At 38.2% G+C, this 22,362-nt stretch overlaps 1 protein-coding gene across 2 annotated transcripts in view; it reads left to right on the top strand.

Moving 5' to 3' along the window:
• The window catches only part of LOC123708519 (laminin subunit alpha-1), a 125,846-nt gene that overhangs the window by 97,892 nt on the left and 5,592 nt on the right, over nt 1–22,362 (top strand). For both annotated transcript variants that reach the window (XM_045659274.1, XM_045659275.1), the window contains 28 exons: nt 4,717–4,823; nt 7,242–7,413; nt 8,061–8,222; nt 8,729–8,907; nt 9,461–9,655; nt 10,360–10,608; nt 11,153–11,331; nt 11,541–11,802; nt 12,986–13,157; nt 13,603–13,812; nt 13,963–14,471; nt 14,729–14,965; nt 15,210–15,448; nt 15,842–16,080; nt 16,168–16,290; nt 16,378–16,569; nt 16,723–16,889; nt 17,107–17,256; nt 17,401–17,558; nt 17,801–18,040; nt 18,139–18,313; nt 18,792–18,945; nt 19,174–19,418; nt 19,820–20,027; nt 20,250–20,365; nt 20,761–20,936; nt 21,439–21,559; nt 21,987–22,145. In XM_045659274.1, coding sequence (XP_045515230.1) covers nt 4,717–4,823; nt 7,242–7,413; nt 8,061–8,222; nt 8,729–8,907; nt 9,461–9,655; nt 10,360–10,608; nt 11,153–11,331; nt 11,541–11,802; nt 12,986–13,157; nt 13,603–13,812; nt 13,963–14,471; nt 14,729–14,965; nt 15,210–15,448; nt 15,842–16,080; nt 16,168–16,290; nt 16,378–16,569; nt 16,723–16,889; nt 17,107–17,256; nt 17,401–17,558; nt 17,801–18,040; nt 18,139–18,313; nt 18,792–18,945; nt 19,174–19,418; nt 19,820–20,027; nt 20,250–20,365; nt 20,761–20,936; nt 21,439–21,559; nt 21,987–22,145 — 5,495 coding nt within the window. The remainder of the gene's footprint in view (nt 1–4,716; nt 4,824–7,241; nt 7,414–8,060; nt 8,223–8,728; nt 8,908–9,460; nt 9,656–10,359; nt 10,609–11,152; nt 11,332–11,540; nt 11,803–12,985; nt 13,158–13,602; nt 13,813–13,962; nt 14,472–14,728; nt 14,966–15,209; nt 15,449–15,841; nt 16,081–16,167; nt 16,291–16,377; nt 16,570–16,722; nt 16,890–17,106; nt 17,257–17,400; nt 17,559–17,800; nt 18,041–18,138; nt 18,314–18,791; nt 18,946–19,173; nt 19,419–19,819; nt 20,028–20,249; nt 20,366–20,760; nt 20,937–21,438; nt 21,560–21,986; nt 22,146–22,362) is intronic.

The following is a 22,362-nucleotide window of genomic DNA, read 5'->3' as shown; positions in this document are numbered from 1 at the left end:
TAGTCTACCCCAGTCCGAGACTCCACGTAAAAGAGTTTCGACTTCAGACACAAGTTTGTTCCGGTACTCATCCACAACTGCCCGAGAAATACCTGCCCGGCCAGTGTAAAGAGTATCCCCAGTGCTGTCGTCCGCATAGCAATGAATGTTGCTAAGTTGCAACATGTCATTGATATGCAGAAGAAACAGGGTCGGGGACAGAACACAGCCTTGTGGGACCCCAGCATTCACGGGTTTAAGGTCGGAACATGCTCCGTCGACGACGACCTTGATGCTCCGATCGGCTAGAAAGCTGGAGATCCAGTCGCATAATTTCTCAGGAAGCCCGTAGGCTGGTAGCTTCGAGAGCAGTGCTTTGTGCCACACCCGATCGAAGGCTTTCGCTATGTCCAAACTAACCGCTAGTGCCTCCCCCTTGGACTCAATTGCCTCTGCCCATCTATGAGTAAGGTATACTAGAAGGTCACCAGCTGAACGACCACGACGAAAGCCGTACTGATAGTCGCTAATCAGCTGGTGGCCCTCTAGATAACTCAAGAGCTGGCCATTAATAATGGATTCCATTATTTTGGAGAACAAGGAGGTTATTGCGATTGGGCGATAGTTGGATGGATCAGTGCGATCGCCTTTTTTAGGGATCGGATGTATCGAAGCGGTCTTCCAGCACTTCGGGACAGTGCCGAGCGAGTACAGGTACCGGAAAAGGCGCGTCAGGACCGGAGCCAACTCAGGAGCACATGTACGCAGCACAATTGGAGGGATACCATCCGGCCCGCTCGACTTATGAATGTCCAAGGAAGATAGTGCTCTGCGAACAGCACGTTGCTGGAATGTGATTTCCGGCATTGAGTTATCACACCGCGAAATCGCCGGTGGTGATCTCCCCCGGTCATCCAAAGTCGAGTTGGACGCAAAGAGACAGCCCAAGAGGTCGGCCTTCTCCTTCGCAGTGTGGGCGAGCGAGTCATCCTCTCTGTGCAGCGGTGGTATCGATGGCTGACAAAAATTCCCTTGTACAGCTTTGGCGAGAGACCAGAAGGCTCGGGTCCCAGAAGGGAGTTGGGCCAATCTCTCGCCAAATCTGGCGATGTGCTCTGACTTTGCCTTAGCGATTTCCCGTTTGAAGGACCTGGAGGCTGAGTTATATGCTTTTTTATGTTCGCTGGTATTGGCATCACGAGATATCGCCGCTTCCGCCCATGCATTAAAGCATTCTCGCTTTCGACGCGATGCCGCCTTGCAAGAACGCTTAAACCAGGGCTGTGACCTGCCACCGATCGGCACCGCAGAGAATGGAATAAAAAGTTCCATGCCCTGCAGAACCACTTCGGCGACTGAGGCAGCGACGGAATCTGGAGCTTCCGACGAAAAGCACATAGGCCCCCAAGGGTAGGACGCAAAGAAAGACCGCATCCCATCCCAATCTGCTGACCGATAGTGCCAAATACGACGACAACCCGAAAAACGGGGCCGAGGAGGGCGCGTAGTAGGCACAGTACTCCGGACCACACAATGATCCGATGAACCCAATGGCGGGTCAACAGAGACTTGATAGGTCTCCGGATGTGAGGTCAGCAGAAGGTCCAACAAAGAGGGTTTATGACCATCCACATCTGGTATTCGCGTAATCGCAGGGACCATTTGTGACAGGTCGTAAGCTAAAGCAAAGTCGTGAAAGGATCTTCCCGCGTGATCGGTGGTTTCCGAACCGAGCCAATCGGCATGGTGAGCGTTAAAATCGCCAAGTATCACGATTTCAGCGGTAGGAACCCCTTCGAGCAGGGAATCTGTAGCCATTTGGATGTGCTCAATGAGTCGCTCAGTTTCGGTATTTCCGCTATGGGACCTATACAGGCATGCGTAGAATCGCGGATGGTCATCGCAGTCTACGCGCAGCCAGAGGCTAGATAGGTCCCTTCCTTCAAGCGACCCGAGGCGACGAGAACAGATATCCTCTCTGACGTACACGCAAACTCCCGCCCGCGGCACAAATGAATGTTCCAATTTGTACCCCGGGTAGGAGAGGTAGGAAGTATCAGCCGGGAAGGATATCTGAGTCTCAGTAAGGAAGAATAAGGCCGGCTTCGCAGTTTCGAGGTGAAAGTGAACCGCGTTAAGATTAGAGTTGAGCCCCCTAACATTGGTAAAGTCCACTGAGAGCGTGGAAGGGGATGCCTTCGGTAAATTCTTCCGTTTGCCCCGAGATCGAAACTTATAGTTTTTTGAGCAGTTTTTGCCCACCCCAGAATACGAAGGGCAGCCTGTGCATCCACCACCGAATACTGATTGTTCCGATGATGGACGCTCAGAGGGGGATTCTCCACAGCGGAAACGTGTGGTACCCCCCTGGGGTAATCTCTGTTTAAACTGCATCTTCATATTCTGGGGGAGGGGGGAATTGATGGGCTCCGGGAGTCTCACTCACCGCACGAAACGCGAGTACAATAAGATGAACCTATTGCATCACTTCACGCCGGTTTTCTGTGAGACAGTGGTACTGCCCCGGTCGTGCCTGCCCGATTGGCTGAAGCCCGAAAGCAACAGCATGGCACTCCCACTAGGACAGCATGGCACTCCCACTAGGACAGCATGGCACTCCCACTAGGACAGCATGGCACTCCCACTAGGAGTCCCACTACTTAATGTGTAAGGCAACATATATATATATATATATATATATATATATATATATATATAAATGAATAACTATTTCCCGTTGGTCACGGCATCACGTGTGAATGGCTAGACCGATTTCGCTAATTCTTTTTTTCTCGTGTTTGTTATTGTTCTTCTGAAAGAAAAAATTAAGAAAATTGCGCGGAAAATTAGAAAATTTAAGTATACTTTACCACGATATTAAAAAATCATAACCTCTGTTACATTAGCAGTTTATAGCGTTTTTACAATTCAAACTTTTTTTATGTAACCTTATGGCGTTTGACATAACATTTACAAAATGCGTGCTGCAAATATTGTCAAAGAGGATGTAGGAAAAATGAGTCGAGAGTTATTATATTGATAAAATACGTATATAATAATTACAGTCGCTAATTGTTTGTGGCATTAGTCTTAAAAATCCATGTTTTTCATATGGCCAATTATATGTCGGAATACCAACAAAACTATTTATATACGCGCCAGAGAAACAAACAAAGAATGTTGTATATAATAAAGCATTTTTAGGTTAATTATACCAATTCGAAATCAATATTCATAGTTAAGACAGGACAACGTCTGTCGGGTCCGCTAGTTTACAGATAAAAAAAAAAATCCAAAGGTCGGCTGTTCGTAGTCTGGGTGTAAATTCCGTAATCGTGTATGATATAAAAATCTGACAGGCATATAAATCTAATTTTGTAATCCTGACGCAACTAGTCCATAATATATTGATTTTATTTATTCACACTTCGTTGCTTTAAGAAAGAACACAAATAACACAATACATAAAAATTATAAGGGGTGCAACGGACCTTATCGCTAACAAGCGATCTCTCAAGTAAGAGAAAAACTAAAAAAATGCAAAAAATTATGTCTAGAGTGCTATATAAACAAATGTTATAGAAACAAAATTTTAGAACCTTAATCTAAAGTTATACAAAACAAATTTTAATAAACTAAAAAGCTAATCTCACGGTTTCATGAATATCGATCCAATACAAAAGAAAGGGAAAAGACAAGAATTACTCAAGTCTGGATTAATCCGGATAGGATAAGGTTAAGAAATGTTTATACAGAAGAGTTAAGTATAATACTGCATATTATTAATTAATCTTAAACAATTGTTTTAAGAAATTCAGTTTGAATTCTAGCAGTATATTCTTGCCGCATACTTTGTTCTAGGATGCAAGTAATGTAGACTTGTTGACACTTTCGAACGGTAAATTTTAGTCTTTAAATCGATTGGACTGTGAAGAGCCCGTATATTCGTTATTCATTTTTATAAAAAAATTGGCATAACTCCATGACTATTCAATGCAATATTAGTCAGATTTGTTATAACCAACAACAATGGGTTTGCTTTCAAAACAATGGGCACTAAGGGCATATGTGCAGGTGCTCACTTACAGTTTCAGGTTACACGATATTTTATGCGAATGTGTTTTTAATACGTGATTCTGTGTTCTATTTAATAGGCAAAAAATAGTAAAAACCGTTTCTTAGAAATTAAATTGTAAAGAAATCGTTGATTGATTGAATGACTCACGGTGTCCTCTATTTTCACGGATTCATTTCTGCAAAAACCCGTCACCTTTTAGTCGATACCAACTCCGGGGAAATAAATACAGATTATACAAATTTCTCTTCAGCTATGATACTTTTGACATTCAACACTCTTTGTCTTCAGTCACCGTGACCACGCACGCTGTAAAGCACACGAAACGAAAAAAAATTAAAATTATGTAAATAGTTATAAGTTTATAATAATAAAAATAGCTTTAATCCGGCTACAAAATTGTTTTCTTCCAATGTATAAAAGCTATGTTAACCAAAGACAAATCGTTGATTTCTACTTATCGAGATTATGTATTAGGTATTTTTATTAGATACATTTGTATTGCCGGGGAAATTTTACAACTTTTTTGTTTAGTGGTAGTATATAGCCTTGCTTAAATTGTATAAATGATAGAAAAATTCTAAAAATTACTTACTAAGGTATACTTAAGAACGAGGCTACCCATTCCGACCACTTTATAATTCCAATAATTTTATTTTTAGGATGCAACTGTTCGAGAGCGGGATCAGAGAGCAACGTATGTGATATACGAACGGGACAATGTCGTTGCAAGCCGCACGTCACCGGCAGAGCCTGCGACACTTGTGCGGTGAGCTTTTTGGTATCCCCTACATAGTATATCAACCAGATCTAGTAAACTTTTTTTTATCTATATCATTGTCTTTTTAATCATATATAAATCTCCTTACTATAAAAACCAGGAAGCTGCTATTACTTCTACACTAAACTACTCGAGAACATATCATTGTATATATGTACATATGTACGTCACTGCGAATGAAGTGCAATCTTTTATCACTTTGTGTTACACTGTTGTTATGACAAGTCATATATATGAGTATTTTCGTTATGCAATTACTCTTTTTTTTAAAGCTGGGGGACAATTTTATTTATATAAAGTGATATAATAGCAAATGATTAGAATGTTATTTTCATAAATATTCATGGCTATACTTAAAGGACAATCATACTTCGTAGTTAGCGTAGACACGAATAAAAATTCATTCCACTGATACCTACAAAATGTTATATTTCATTTATACTCTCCCTCATTCTTAAGCAGTATTATTTATTTTACGATAACTCACAGCTAGTGATTAGTAATTTAAGTAAGTATGAATACCGAGACGCTACCAGATTTTGCATAGTAGGAGATGAATTATTAATTTACAGATTTAATATGTTTCCGGAAATACAAGTTGGATTAGCACCGATTTAACACCAAATTTATGTGCCATTTGCATTCTTACTTAAGCTCTGACTTGTGACACAAAAGCACCTATCAATTTCAATACTAACTTAGACCTTAACTATTTCGAACTGGGTCAGGTGTCTTAATATAATCATGTAACAAATATCATAAATAAATCCTATATATTCATATATTATTCTTTGGTAAATTTATATTTAGGATAAAATGTGTAGTGATGAGTGTGATACTTTTTACTAGCAATTGAGATTTACAAAACGTATGTTTGGAGTTGATAGAATTTAGTATCTAAATTTTATTTTTTTTATCAATACAATAAATATATTGCTACATACAGTTACATTTCACCCGAATGATGTAGCTTTATTTCGGGTGCAAAAATAATTGTTTGTAGTTGAAAGACACAATTTAAGTGAAACAAATTAAGACGGGATGGACTAGATGGAATGGCAGTATATCGCGTTGTATAGTTACTGACTCATTCGTAAAAGTTTCTTGTCTATCATAAGTAAAATCTATAGATACGTACCATAACATTATTAACAGCTCCTATAATTTATACCATCGACAACTCGGGTAATTGCTACTTATTCAGTATAAGGAAATTCTCTACTTAACCCGTATTCTAAATCATAAATTTTATTATTTCAATAATATTAACAAGATTGCCATGTAAAATAAACTGATAAATTAATTGCGATTGTTTAAATTATTCACGTAGTTATAAGAGTCATGATCAGACTTATTTTGGAAAAACGCTGCAAAGTATCTGCTACCTAACACGCAATCAAAACATTACAATAATTTATATTATTATCAGTTAGTTATATTTTACAATGTTAAGGATATTAAGACGATTATTCACCTTTGAACAAGTCACCGTTAAAGTCAAGCATGTTTCATATAAATACCAAGGGGACATTTGCAAGGCAAGTGTCGACATTGCTGTATTTTGAAATGGACTTTTCGTTATTCATGTTTGATAGTGTGTCGGTAAAAAGAGATCGAACGTTCCGTATCCAATTTTAGTTCTAAACATCGCTGTACATTCGAGAGCCTATTAATGTCAAGTGCAGTGAACGAGGTTTATGGTCTCATGAGCGCAACTTGATCTTAACAAGCTTTTATCATAAAAGATACAACTGCTTATTATTGTGTATTTCCATTATCTATCCCGAAATAGCGAAATCGCAGAACGGGCTTAGGTACATTTAAATAAGGCTATAAAGTATATGAACGGCCAATGACTCATATAAGCTGCTATTACACTTCTTTGCAAAAATCAGTACAAATTAAATAATAAGGAGTGCAATAAGCGGTAGGCAAATTTCATTGTGAAATAATACATAGAGATGTCATGACAGAACTTGTATTTTTAACATTAAAAACTCTTCATCGTCCCTTATTCACTCTTAAGCTTCAAAATCAGCAGAATATTCCGAATTATGTCGGCAATTTCAGGCATCTCTCATTCGAATCCTTCACGAATATAACAGAATAAATACTACGTATCCAGAGCTTGGCATATTCGCTAGTAATATCAATGTAAGAAAAGCATTGTTGAGTGTCTATTTAAAACCTAATTAGCGGTAAAATAAACATTTATGTTTACCATAATTATCATGTGTTTTAGAAATGATAGCTTGTAACGCATATTGTAGATGACGTGGTGAACTTTAATAAATAAGGATTTTAAGTTACTAATTTTATCTAGCGAAAGGGTGTTTTTTTTTTCGTAAATAAAGGTATCTCAGTAATCTTAAGAAATCTCGTAAAATAATTGTATTTATATTTCAGGAAGGCTATTGGGGCCTAGAGCGTGGTGAGTGTCGTCGGTGCGAATGTGGTGCTGGAGCATCGGCGTGCGACCCCGTTAGTGGGATGTGCGCTTGCGCAGCTGGAGTTGGCGGCGCACGCTGCGATCGTTGCCTAACGGGGTACTACGGGTTTAGTGCAACTGGGTGTCTCCGTAAGTAAATTTATTATACACAACTTACATACTATCTTATCGCTTGATATAAATCAAGAATTTGATTAGAATCTTGTCAGAATTCAATGTTACAATATTATAGCGACAATTTTAAAAAAATAATGGTTCTACAACCTTTTTAGGTCTGGGCCTCAGATTTCTGTATCGGTTTCATGATCATTCGTTAATCGAATAGGCAGGTAGGTGATCAGCCTTCTGTGGCTGACACGCCGTCGACTTTTTTCGGTCTAAGGCAAGCCGGTTTCCTCACGATGTTTTCCTTCACCGTTTGAGCTAATGTTAAATGCGTACATAGAAAGAAAATCCATTGGTGCACAGCCGAGATCAAACCTACGACCTCAGGGATGAGAGTCGCACGCTGTAGCCACTAAGCCAACAGTGCTCCCTCATAGCGACAATTACTGTATTTAATATTATTTTCTTATTGGACTATCAAATAGACAAATACGTGAAATATTATATTCAAATAGATCTACATATAAAAATATTAGAATAACGGAAGCGTAATCCTTAACGTAGGCATAGAAATCCTTAATTACTTACGTTAATGCGTTCACAATTCATATAAAAATTTAAATTTCATTGTCATTTAACTTATTAAGTAATGATCCTATTTTACGTTTCAGTTTGCCCGCATTGCTCTGATGGAAAAGTGTGTTCGCCAGTGACTGGTAGATGCGTGTGTCCCGGACGTAGTCGCGGGCCAGGTTGTTCTCAATGCGCTAAGGGGTATTGGGGTCGAGAACTCGGATGCAAATCCTGCGCTTGTGGCCCCGGAGCTGTGTCAGGTGAGAACTTTAAGAAAAATAAAAATGTTACACAATTGTTAAGCCGAGGCATAAATTAAATTACAAGTGTTGTACTGGTTTGGCGTTGTTGTACCCAATATTCATAGACTTTGTGTTTTCAGAGATTTTAATAACAAGCAACAAATGTTACACTCCAACAGGTAGCGCTGATTTCTATTTGAGATTTTCATGCGCTGTTTTAAGGATTTTTGCTAATAATTTGTTACGAGAATGGAATACCATAATATAATCCCAAATCAGTATTGGCTTAACGCGGCACTCAACCCAGAGCCTGTACATTGCAATTACTATACAAAGGGTTTTTTGGCATGCTGTTTTTACACTCACATGCCTTGGCCTTAAAATTTTACTGCATGTGTTAGGCTTATTAGGATTTGCCTATTAGGACAAAATATTGACAGAAATGTGGTGCATCGCCAGTTTTTGTACCAAGATTATCACAATAATTAATTACTGCCTTTATCGCTATACCAATGACATTTCAGACACATGCGACATGGTCTCGGGGCCATGTGAATGTCGTGTGGGATGGACAGGCCGTGTTTGCGACCGTTGTGAGAGAGGCTTCTTTGGCCCGCGATGTCGGCCTTGCAGATGCTCCACACCTGGCACGAGGTGTTCAGACGTTTGTGAATGTGATGAGAATGGACGGTGTCCTTGTAAGGTATAGATTTTGATAATGTATTAATAGAATTGTATTCATATTGAATTTTTATCAAACTGGGTGTTTACCTTAGAAGATTTTATTCATATTTTTGAAGTGAAACTTCTTTATGGGCGTTAGAAAAAAAATTCCGTCACATTTTTCGCTTATGCGTCACATTTTTCGGTTACGCGCCATCTTTTCTTGTCCCTTCCACGGTTGATTCGAAGAGGTTCGAAGCCATTAATAACAGAAATATATAATAACGATAACAATATAGAATAATAACGGTAATAATTCTATTACAATTAATGAAATTCTGTATTAATATTAGTATTCATGTCTATGATAATAAATGCTATTTGTTAAACTTTATCATATTTAACCAACTTCTGTAAAATTACATATAGTAAATCATTTTTCGAAAAATAAGGTGATAAAGAAGTTTCACTTCTTACGAGTGTACACTAGTACACGCACACATTTTTTTACATTTTTTAAAGCAGACACTTTCTACTCTTCATATAAACATTTTTCTAATTCCTATGTAACATGTAAAAATCTAAAATTCCAGGAAAATGTTGTAGGCGATAAATGCGATAGATGTTTAGAAGGCACATTTGGTTTATCGGAGACAAATCCAGTGGGTTGCACTGCGTGCTTTTGTTTCGGCCGAGCTGCTAAATGTACGCAGGCTGATGTCGTGAGAGCCGCTTTACACGCGGCAGCGCCAATGCATCTTACGCTTCTCAAGGGAGATATAACTAATGTATGTATTATAAATAATTTAGGATCAGTGTTGGCCAAGTGGCTTCAGCGTGCGACTCTCATCCCTGAGGTCGTAGGTTTGATCCCCGGATTCCCGGCTGTGCACCAATGGACTGTTTATCTATGTGCGCATTCAAAATTAGCACGAAAGGTGAAGGAACACATCGTGAGGAAACCGACTTGCCTTAGACCCAAACAGTCGACGGCATAAGTCAGGCACAGAAGGCTGATCACCTACTTGCCTATTTCATTAACGAACGATCATGAAACAGATACAGAAATCTGAGGCCCAGACCTAAAAAGGTTGTAGCGCCATTGATTGATTGATTTATTTATTATAAATATACTAAAAGGAAAATAATAACTTAAATAGGCTTACAATAGAATTATAATAAAACATATTCTGCATAAAATTTATTTGTTTTGAGTGTACATTTTAAAGGCGCTAAAATCGTTGAACATTTGGAAGAAAGATTTTATTTCTAGAAAATTTCGAATAAAACTAGCATGACTATTACAGATAAGGAAAATGTTAATTTAGAACTATACAGTTAATAAATATTAGTCTATTCTTAGTTGCTTTTGTTGTTTAATCTTACTCATACAATGTTTTGAAGCATAATGTGAACATCGATATTTTCCGTAATCAACCATTCTTAAATAACACATAATAAAGCTCACTTACACTTATAAACCTTCTATTAGATGGAGCAAGAATCTCTTCTAGCAGTGCACACCAGAAACCTCGAAGCGACCATATCAGTACCCCAACCCCCGGTACCCGTATACGCAGAACTAGGAGAAGTGTTCCTTGGTGACAGAGTCATGTCGTATGGAGGAGCTCTTAGGTTTCGAGTGGAAGAAGAAGGGGGAGAGCCTTTAGCACAGCGCACATTGTCCAAATTTCCTCTAGTCAGCATACATGGAGGGTCCTTGGTGTTGGACCATTATGAGGTATAAAATCCTATGAACATAATTCAGCTTTATACAGTATAATATTGTCTTTGGTGTAAGTGTTCTACAAGTAAAAAAATAACGACGACCTTATTGCATTAGTACGTAGTTTTAGTTAAATATACTAGTTAATATATGAAGAAAAAAAAACATACAAATACGAGTAGATGCGCTTACCGCTATACTAATATTCGATTTATTTTTAATTACACAGCACATAATGGTCCAAATAATCCCGCGCTTAGAAGCAAGCTTGCTCACGCGCCCTAATCACTTAAACACAAATTAACTATAATTGTCTCAACTAACTAAGACTTTTATCATATACGCACGTATACGTAGATACGTCTGGCGAAAATGTCGTAACGTATACGTAACGTTGTATTAAAATATTAGGTATGCGAATGTATTATTACTTTTTTGAATCACTGGAATACCTCTTATTATAATACTAGGAAATATAAAAGAACAACTTGAAAGACGAATTGTTTATGGGTCCTGCAGGTTATAAAAATATACGAAATTTATTTAGGTTTATTTTCAGCGTCTACCAGCAATAAACGGCTCGTATGCGGTATACTTGCACGAGTCTCTATGGGAGGTGCGCGGGCGCAACGCAGTTGCATCGCGAGGCGCCCTCATGTTGGTGCTGCAAGACTTGCAACACGTCTTCATACGAGTCTCTACTAGAATGCCTAACTATCAGGAACCTTTACATATATTGTAAGTTACATTACGAATATTTTAATAGAAATATTAATAAATATATTTTATTAATTCATTTGTCTTTCTTTAAAAAAGTACACACTATTACACTAGTAACCGAAAAATATAGATTTTCTTCAGAAGTCGAACCTATAGACTGTATTATATCGATTAATTTTTTGTCACGAAAACGTTATAAAATATATATAAAATAAATTACTTTCCAGGTTACTGAATGTATCCCTGGAAACAGCAGTAGCCGGCCTATCTCGAGGTGCTCCAGCCCCTGGGGTGGAAATGTGTGAGTGCGGTACGGGATTCAGTTCCGGATCGTGTCATAAACCCGCTGCTGGCTTTTGGTTACCACCCACCCCTCCCCGGCTGAGGCAGACTGCAGGAACGATATTAATACATTTGGAGAATACCCCAAAACCCTGTGACTGTAATCGTCGAGCGAAATTATGTCATCCGAACACAGGGGACTGTATGGTAAGACACCAAACCACTTATTACGTTGTGCTACGGACGGGCTTAGCTAGTAGACAGTTTTTTTGTTTAAATTAGTTACGTACATAAAATTACATGAAAAAAAAAGTATATTGCATGGTCATCCTCACCGCTACTGACCAAAATCTCTTTCACCCGAATTGTGAATAATGATAAAGGAAATTACGTAATGAATTATTAATTACAAACATATAATAGCATTCTCGTAAAATTCAGTGTTTGTGTATGGATGAAAAAAATATGCTTTGCGGAGAAATATACAGAAATAGAAATACATTGAGTTTGATTATTTTAATTACAGCCATAAGAGATAATACATTATCAAACAAAATTATCTTTCGATTGGAACTTTTTCCAAATACAGTAAAACCCGTTTATGACGATTCCTCAGGGTATCGCCTACCAAAAACGCGTCTTAAGCGAGAAAGCGTATTACGCGGAATGGTGAAAATAATACGTACTGCATATTATTATGTTCTAATTTTGGTATACAGATGTATTAAATGATACATTTATAAATGACATTAAATATGTAGTGTAATTATAATCACATTATTTAAAATAATCACTTATTTTGGTTTGACAGAAAGCTTTTGATGCATTAGCAATTAAAAGATTGTCAATATAATTCAACTTTTGTAGTGCGTCTTCGCTTTGATCCAAAGAAGCTACATAGCGTCTTAAATCATTAACAGCTGATAATGCCTGGGCGTTTGACAAAAACGGAGTTGTCTCATCTTCGTCTTCATCATTATCACTTAGGGCCTCGTTCTGTGTGTTATTCACATTCTCAATAAGATCTTCAATTAATTGAATTTCGTACGGTTTTACATTATCATCAATGGAAGAATAACCAGGAAACCCCTGCAGTATCTCGGGTTCTTCTTACGAATCGTATTAAGCGTTAAGAAATGTATGAAAATATAACTCAAGTTGCAGTGACTGGCGTAAAGTGGCGCATTATGCATGAAATCGTATTAAGCGTGATCGTCTGAAACGGGATCTACTGTATTTGCTTAAGACGACACAACATTAAATGTAACAACAATACACAAGCTATAAATTTGAACTTAAATAAAATTTTATGAGATGAAAACTATTAAACTTTCTTATAATTAAACTGAATTTGTTTAATATAAAACATACCTATACTAATATATTTTAGAATTGTACGGACAACACATCCGGAAGACATTGTGAGAATTGTGCCGATGGGTACTTCGGTATTCCTGATGGACCTGGGGGATGTCAACCATGCCCCTGCCCAGCGCCTAATAGGAATAGAGCGATATCTTGTTCCCCGGGGCATAACAGACTGCATTGCTATTGCAGGCCAGGTACATACGAATATATTTAAAAATATATTATTATTATTCTTTATTTATTAGTATAAACAATGACACTACAACCTTTTTAGGTCTGGGCCTCAGATTTCTGTATGTTTCACGATCTTTTGTTAATCTAATAGGCAAGTAGGTAATCAGCCTTCTGCGCCTGACGCAAGCCGTCGACTTTTTGGGTCTAAGGCAAGCCGATTTCCTCATGATGTTTTCCTTCACCGTTCAAGCATATTAAATGCGCACATAGAAAAACAGTTCATTGGTGCATAGCCAGGGATCGAACCTACGACCTCAGGGATGAGATAACATATTATATCCTGTTTAAATTATTAATAAAGTTCTGTCAGAGCATAGGAAGTGGTTTTTATAAAGTGGTAACTTTCAATGCCTGTCTGTTTTTCTAACAATTGAAGTAGTTCAATAGTGCGATTACAAATTACAGGCTACACTGGTATCGCATGTGAATCATGCGCAGCGGGCTGGGTCCGTAACGCACTCGGGGATTGTGAGCCTTGCACTTGCGATACTCGTGGTGCACTCACGCAAACATGCGACGCACACGCTCGCTGTCACTGTCGCACTCATGTAGTCGGAGATAAGTGTGACAGGTGCGACCTGACTCGGCATTATTTGGATGAAGGAGGATGTAGACGTAAGTTATCTCTGAAACCTTATAATAAATCAACACCTTTTAATAGACTTAATAAACTATTTTAATTTTACAAACTCAAATTTAGTTATAAAGGTAAAGATCACCCCGTGGTACATTAAAAATTTATCAAATAAAATTCTCCTATTGCAGCGTGCAATAACTGTACACAAACACTCCTTGACACAGTCGAAGCAATGACTACAGGTCTTCACAGACGTGCTGACATAACGGAACTGACTAAAATACCTCAACCATTCCCTGCCCTTCGAGAATTTCACCAGCGTACATCCTATTTACATAATCAACTGCGCCATTTAAAAACTGACATTGAAAAATCCCGTATAATATCAAGTACCATGAACGATTTGGAAGAAACGGAGCATAGGCTCTTCACATCAGCGCATTATTTAAAAACAGAAGCAGCTAGACGAGAAAAAGAAGCTCAATATCTGAGTTTAGAGGGGATGAGTGGTTTGGAAGAAGTATTAAAACAAAGGAGACTGTTGGGGGAACAAGTCGCAACTTTGGATGATTTCGCTCGTGGAGAGAAACATTTGAGCGCGCATCGAGCTTTGAAGGAAGCGAGGCGGCTTTTGAAGGCTATAAAGGAAATCCAACTGGTGGATTATTTGGCTGGAGCAACCGATGTGTCTGATTCTGTAAGTTTAAATAGTTATGATTATGATTAACGTTTCTTTTTCACAGATCTTATTTAAACCAATAAAGAGATTTTGACATATTATTTCACCAATAGAACCTTTTATAACGTTATGAATGAGATGAAAATATTTTTACACTATCTTAACTCAGGGTGTTAAAAAGACTAAACTTTTGACAATAGAGTACGTGTATAATAGATACCCGGCTTGTGTCAAAGTTTCTAGATTAGATTGTTCTTTAAATGTTCGTATCACAGGCTAATCTCCAGTCAACTTCAGTCCACGAGTACTCATATAGAATAGATGACATATATCGCCGTGTGCACAAAATGCAGGCAGCTCTCGACCAATGGGAAAACAAAATGGATGACGTTGTAAAACTATCTCAAGTCGTCTGGAATTCAGGAGATGTGGTTACTGAGCTAAGAAGAAGAGTCGCTCCTAGTCTTGTGAGGTTAAAGAATATGGGTCTGCAATGTCGAATCATGCTTGAGGTAAATATGTTATATTAATTACATCATTAACATCGTGGGATAACCTATATTAAAATAGGTTTAAATGTTAAATACATACGTTTTAAAGTGAGAATGAACGTTGATAAAAGAAATTAATATAAAATTATAAAAGCAATAATATTTAGATACGTAAAGGCTATTATTATAATTAATAAGTGTCCTTATTATATTAAGAAATAAAAAATATACGATCATATGTAATAATAACTCTATTATCCCATAGGAAATCGCAAAACAACCTATGAAAAACCTCACTCAGGAAGCCAAAGTAGCTATTTCACAAAGTAAAAAATATATTAACCGTCTTCCGCAATTGATAGACGAGTTACAAAGCCTAAAATCCGCTGCTGAAGAGAAAGAAGGCATTTTGTATAACCTCACTCCGGTTTATAAAAAAAAATATCTGGATGAAGTAGTAATACATGCCGCGATGCTGAATCAAAAAGCCGAGGAGTATAAAAAGTAAGTATTACAAGGAACCTACGTTTTTATTTATAGACCAAACGGGCAGGAGACTCACCTGATGTTAAGTGATACCGCCGCCCCTGGACACTCAAGGCATGCGCTCGCGAGTGCGTTGCCGGTCTTAAAGCTTACGTACGAAGTTTAACACTGACACATTTTACCATAGCAGTAATTCTTTCCAGAAAGTACTAATACTACTAGTACTAGTGGCTCCAATTGTATTTACGCTATAATAAACAGAGACAGAACACACCATTTATGAATAGATAAGAAATATATATGATTTTAGGCATCGCAGGTTTCCGTTCTACTATCTTTTTTTTTGGTCAGACATAAAGTTAATGGCTCGGTGGTAACAGTACTAACAAATTTTGATATTCCCCAATTCAGTTTGTTTGCTGGGACCCGCGCCGCCGCGTCGTTAGGCGTACAAGCCGCAGGTGCCTGGTCAGCAGTGAGCAGTGCAGTCAAAGACGCCGGTGCCGCTGCTGATAACGCCACCGCTGCTACGGCAGAAGCAATTCACCTTGCCAGAGGACAAGATCCCTTGATCATGACCGCTAATGTGCATTGGACGGCTTCAGAGGAACTTAAGAAACGTGGAACAGCTATTTTAGCCAGAGCCGACGGTACATTTAGATTCCGTTATATTAGTTATTTGATCACTAAACGTCTATATCAACGATAGTTCTCAAATAGAGCAAAAAATTATGCAGAACTCGGCCATGGCGTGGAAAGTGCAGCCCGCAGTATAGACTCCATCAGTGTGGGATTGCGTGCGTTAGGTTGGAGGGAACGGTCCTTGGCTGCCGGCGCTTCTACGGCTTCTTCAGGACTCGGTATGTCGTTTAGGTCGAGCTGTTTATTGCAAGAGTCACTTTAGTCCTTGACACACTTCAACTTCAACATTTTACGACGTCATACAGGCGGCACTGACAATGGCGCACTGATCTCGCTTAAAAGCGCCGGAGAACAAGCTGAACGAGTGTTCGCTGTCTCCAGGGCCCTATACGACGAAGCAGCTGAGCTTAGACGGCGTGTGAGATACAACCTGCGCAGAAAACTTGCAGCGCTGCAGCGGCTGGGAGACACGGCGCTTGGCGCTGCAGAGGAACATGGTAAATAAAACTTGAATAATGTAGGAAAAATTTGTATCCGCAATGTATACTTAATACTGTTACTTATATATATGAACGTTTTGCGATACATAAATGCTGATAATTTGTGGAACGTCGTATTCGTGGTTCAGATAACTTAATATTCCTCAACAGTATCTCAAATCCGTGGAAATACGCTCCGAGGTGCGGAAGTATCTGAAGCGTTAGCAGCGGCGGCGGCAGCTCGCGCTCGAGAGCACTCCGCAGCATCCGCTTCCCTTGAACCAGCGCTGCGTTCGCTGCGGGAACGCGTCGAGCGGGCCAGACATGCTGCAGGCACTGTAAGTAACTATTTATTGAAAGAAAACACTTTTTAACCAGATTGAAGCTATGTATTAGTTTAAACTTATAATTATTTTTCTTCATAATTTTAAATTTAAATTTTTCCGACGTTTCGCGTGCTTCACATAGTGCGTGGTAACTTTTATTTATATATAAAAGAATATTACAATAAAATAATATATGTATTCTAATTTTTTTTCCTTCTATATTTGACAGATCACTGTGTCAGTCCGTTCACCTCTTTCGGGCGTGGGCTGCGCTCGCGCATACAGTATGTGGAATGCACCCAGTGTCACCAGGCTTTCTCTCGCGGTTAGCTTCGACGGAGAGGTTAAGGATGGGACTCTGATATTCTTAAAGGACCAGGTAAGGTCTACACATAAAAACAATAAGTTCTGGTATTTCTTGCTAACTATATAAAATGTTATTGGTAACATCCATTATTGCTGTCATATGTGTTCAGTTTTTTTTTTAAAGAAACATTGCGAATGTCAATATGCATATTTTCAGGAAGCCTCAGAGCGTTATATGCGTCTATCTGTGGTAAACAACAGATTACGTCTGAGTTGGAATGTGGGTGGGGACGAAGGTCTCATCGTTCACCCAGAGCCATTGCTGTCCACCCTCGACGATGCTGATCACACCGCGTATAATATTGATATTGAAAGGTGAATATCTTTACAAGTGTTGATATCATGTTTCTCTAAGCTATGAAATAACTCAAACTTTCTAACGTTTTTCCAAAATTTAATTTTATTGCGTGTAAATAAACGGATAATGTTACTTATTGGACATCTTATCGGGTAGTTCAAACCTAAACAACTTAATATATATATTATAATGAGAAAATATTCTTCGATAATAAGGGAACGTACTTATCGATCATTGTAAGCATTAAGTTAACCTCCAGGGTATGGAGTACGGTTCGTCTACGCGTCGAACGGTCAGGCAGCGCTGCAGTCACATCGACTAACAGTACATCCAGTGTTGCAAGTTCAGGACTTCTGCGGGCTTCTGTAGTGTGGCTCGGTGAGACAGTGGCACCTTTGCCGGGATGTGTGCACGCCCTGAAGGATGATAGTGGAGCGATAGGACTGTGGGCGTTTACTAAACAACCTCCAAATGCTAATTGTATTGGCTGTACACATAGGTAAGTCAACTGTTTCTGTGATATGGAAATTTGTGTCATTTTTTTAGGATATGTTAAATATAGGAAAATATTCTTTCGTTTTTTCTTTTTTTTTTCAGACGTATAAGTCAATCTCGCGGCTCAAGCGGTTGGGTCCAGTTCAGTGGATCGGGGTATGCGGAAGTACGGAGGTCCGGACTTCGACCTGCCGATCGTCGACGTTTCACCATCGCGTTCACTTTTCGCACTAAGGACCATAACGCTCTCCTATTTTTGGCGCTGGATACTGTTAATGTTAGTATTTTTACAAATAACTAATACTAATAAAATAAATGGACATCAAAAAATTCAATTTGGTTGTGTCTTCAAATATAACACATATTTTAGCCATAAATTAATTCTAGTTAAAGTTGAAAACATAATTGAGTATTGTCATACAAAAACGTCAATATTGTAAATGTAAATATCGTTATGGTTTTAACGGATATAATTTACATAACTTACCAACTGTCGAAATAAGAGGGTACTAACGAAAAGGCCAGAAAAAAGGCAATCGTAACTAGTATCGCCAGTGCACAATCCTCTGCCCCTATACGATAAAGAAACTGGACGTCATGAGTGCTTTTCATTCGTCTTGATGAAATAATAATATTTCATATAAACGTATAAACTGAAATTGCTTTTATTCAGAATATTCAATAAAGTCTTATTTATTTATAGTATTGGTATAAACCAAAATAACCCTGTGTTGAATCAAAATTACATATTTCAGAATCGGTCAGTGAGCGTGTGGCTGCGTTCATGTCGCGTAGTGTTCGCAGTTCAGTACGAAGGGTCGCTGCTGGAAATCTCTTCCAGCACTTCCCACTGTGATGGGTCTGGTGCCCACGTGCAAGCCACGAGGGTCTTCAACGGTCTGGAAAGAGGTACTGTGTTACGCCTCGTTTGCATATGTGTTCTTTTTCCAACTTTTGCACTATGGAAGAGACCCTTGACACTTTGTGGGTTCATTCAATATTAAAAGATTTAATCTTTAAGTTTTTTGTTACGTTAGTATAGAAATTTTTAAATTTGATTTTCAATTAAATTGTATGTTTATTAATAATATCAAGGTAAACTTTGAAGAATGTGTATGTAAGCGCGTTGCTCCCCAGGCAGCCTGCGCGTAAACGGCGAAGAGACTTTGGGCTCGCCTTCACCCCCGGTACAAAGTGCTGCTCTTCTGCCTGATCTGCAGCAGGCTGTTTACTGGCTCGGGGGAACGCCCCCCGGTGACCATCCAGGGGAGAGACCACCACCCCTGATGGGCTGCATTGGAGCGTTGACAGTCGACAGAGAAGGTTACGACTTGTTAGACACGCCTACAAGACACGGAGTTGAACCTGGATGTTCTGCTAAGGTACGAAAAAAAGAATATAAATCACGATATTTTTATCCACAGACTCGGAAACAAGAAACTCACGCAAGCACTACAAAAGTACATTAAACATCTTAATGATAATAAAAAGTTTTATTAATAATGTTTAGCTGGTCTCCCACTATAGGAAATTCCTGTGTTGTGGATGACCAGACGTATACACCAGTAGAAATATCTAGATACGTCTGTAAAAGAAAACCAAATACCATTTGACTGCGCTTGATATATACGGATGTGTGTGCGTGAATGAACATATGAAAATAGCTCTCTTTTCCGTACTCCCTCTCACTTTAAACCTCCACAATGACAATTTTTTCGGAACTCTTTAATCGAATTTTGTTATCAAGCATTTTGTCATCTGAATTTCTTATTATTTTAATCAGAGCCATCGATCTGCCATCTTCGAAGGTGAAGGTTACATAGAAATGCCGTCGCCGGCTGTCAGAAGGAAGTCGTCCCTTGGAGTATCTTTTAGAAGCCGGTCACCGTCAGGTCTCCTGGTGTACCGTGCACCTGCTGCTGGTTCTAACGAAGTTGATGATGAAGACGATGGTGACGATGGACACTATCTGGTGATGGCTATTGTAAAAGGTGATTTGGATTTAATTCACATTTCATTAAAATTTAAGAGTATACAAATGCTATTGTTATGTTTTTGTGTTAGTTTTATATCATAATATTTTTTCATTAGATCTCTAAAATTCTTTAGAGATCTGCTCCAGGCTTCGACTAAATCTTAATTATAATATACAAAAATGCCTTTTAAAAAAGCTTTATTTTAAGAATATTAAGTTAAAATTGGTATCTAAACAGGTGAACTAGAGGTGATAGCGGCGGCGGGCAAAGGAGAGCTGCGCCTGCGCATCAATGAAACAAAGCTGGATGACGGACGACTGCACAGCATCAGACTGATACGAGCACATAAACAGGTACTATAAGTTTACTATTTTTTTATAGATTTTCTTTAATTTTTCAAGACATTTTAATGAGAATAAAGGAGTTGTTTAAACGAAATCTCTATAATTGATTCTATATCGATTAGAATATTTATTAGATTGAGATACATAAAATTCTACTACTATTAAGTGGGATAATTTATGGATTAGATAATAACGATATTAATTTTTAACCGACTGAAAAAGAAAAGTGAAGGATGAGTTTATCCATTCGCTGTGTATTTGTGTTAATACCTAACAATTGTGCAATAACATCACTTTAATCACTTTTTTAACTTACTACACCAAAACGCAACCAGTTTTGACCTATATATATTAGAAATATAATTGATATCCAAGTCCAAATTTGATACTGAGTCCCATTTCAGCTGGAAGTGTGGATAGACGAGAAGCCAGTGGGTAGTGGAGCCCTAGCCGGCGGAGGCTTCGCCCCTCGTCCTCGAGGATTGTTCTTGGGAGGTGCTCCGCCCTCGCAACGATCCAGTGTACTGTTACCAGCCAACTTTTTTGTTGGTACCATCACGGATTTCATTGCTGACTCTACGTAAGTTAAATATTTATATTGTTTTAAGTTTATTATAATTTTGGGTTAACTAGCGTAAGTACTAACGACATCTACGAATTACTACGATGACGTAAATCGCTGAAACCGCCATAATGAAGTTATTCCGCCCATTAAGGAAATTGTTATATAACTTGTACCTTCGCGCCAGTCTGTAGTTAGACTGATCGAGGGTCCACCCTATAGGTGGACAACCATTCTTGTTCCACATAATAATGAACAATTTTGTATGGAAAACTAAATAATATAAAGCACCTACTACATTTTAAGTTTTTAATATTTAATTAAATAATTAAAATGTTTGGACTGTCCTATACTTGATACTTAGCAGACTTCTGTATGGTAAGCGTACAAAACGTTCTATTGGTGTTAACAAAAACAATATTATAGCGATGCTAATCAATGTCCGATATTGTATTACCGACAATACACCCAATACACTGTTTATTTGAATAAATTTGTAAAAACATTTACTATACTCCAGATTACTGGGACTAGAAGACGGCGTGAGTTGGGGTGAAGTGAGAGTAGGTCGGGCTGACAGTGATGCTCGTATTGACCCACCCACTGAACCGCAGGCGGACTCCGCCACTTTGTGTACTAAGGTACGGCATATTTTGAAAAAAAAAATAGATGTTATGTATTATTATTATAAACATATAATTATTTACATAATTTTAAATTAAAATTTTTCGGACGTTTTGCGTGCGTTACAGCGTGCCACGGTGAATTTAAAATTATGTAAATAATTATAAGTACTTAATGTGTAAAAGCTATGTTAATGAAAGACAATGCTAAGTGTAGATTAATTAAAGTGAGAAATTTGGGTAAAAATAACTAAAACATATTCTCCTGACTAAAAAAATCTCATAGCTCTTAACAAACTTAATATTACTACTGTTTTAAGCTAAAAATTCCATTTTCTTAGACTATTTAACGAAGGCTATATAACACTTCAACAATCGAAATAATTTAATCGCGTTTATATAATTAAATACTTATAATTTTTTACTTAAATAAAATGTTCTTCAGATGGGATCATACACAGTGGAGGCAGGTGCAGTGAAATTTGGAGACTCCGTCGGCAGCTACGCCTCGCTTAAGCTCCCGCGGCAAGGGGCAAAGGCTGAATTCTCCATCACACTTCAGATAAGAACATTTGCTACTGAAGGCATCTTGTTCTTGATACCCGTAAGTTATACTCGTCATATTACGCACTAAATTTATATTTGTGTTCGTCATTTGTATATTTACGCTCTCGCGGGTACTCTGGCATTGAGAGTCTCACTTAACATCAGCCTAGTCATTCGTCTTTTTCGTCATTCGATTGAGAAATACTTTTAAATTCGAATCTTTAACAGGTTAAAATAACAATGCTTGTGTAAGAGGTCTGAAGCTTACTTTTAAA

Source organism: Pieris brassicae, chromosome 4 (assembly GCF_905147105.1).
Source record: "Pieris brassicae chromosome 4, ilPieBrab1.1, whole genome shotgun sequence".
In the NCBI taxonomy this organism is placed as follows: Eukaryota; Metazoa; Arthropoda; class Insecta; order Lepidoptera; family Pieridae; genus Pieris; species Pieris brassicae.
The sequence above is the reverse complement of the archived record's forward strand: the minus strand, read 5'-3'. Positions and strand labels throughout refer to the sequence as shown.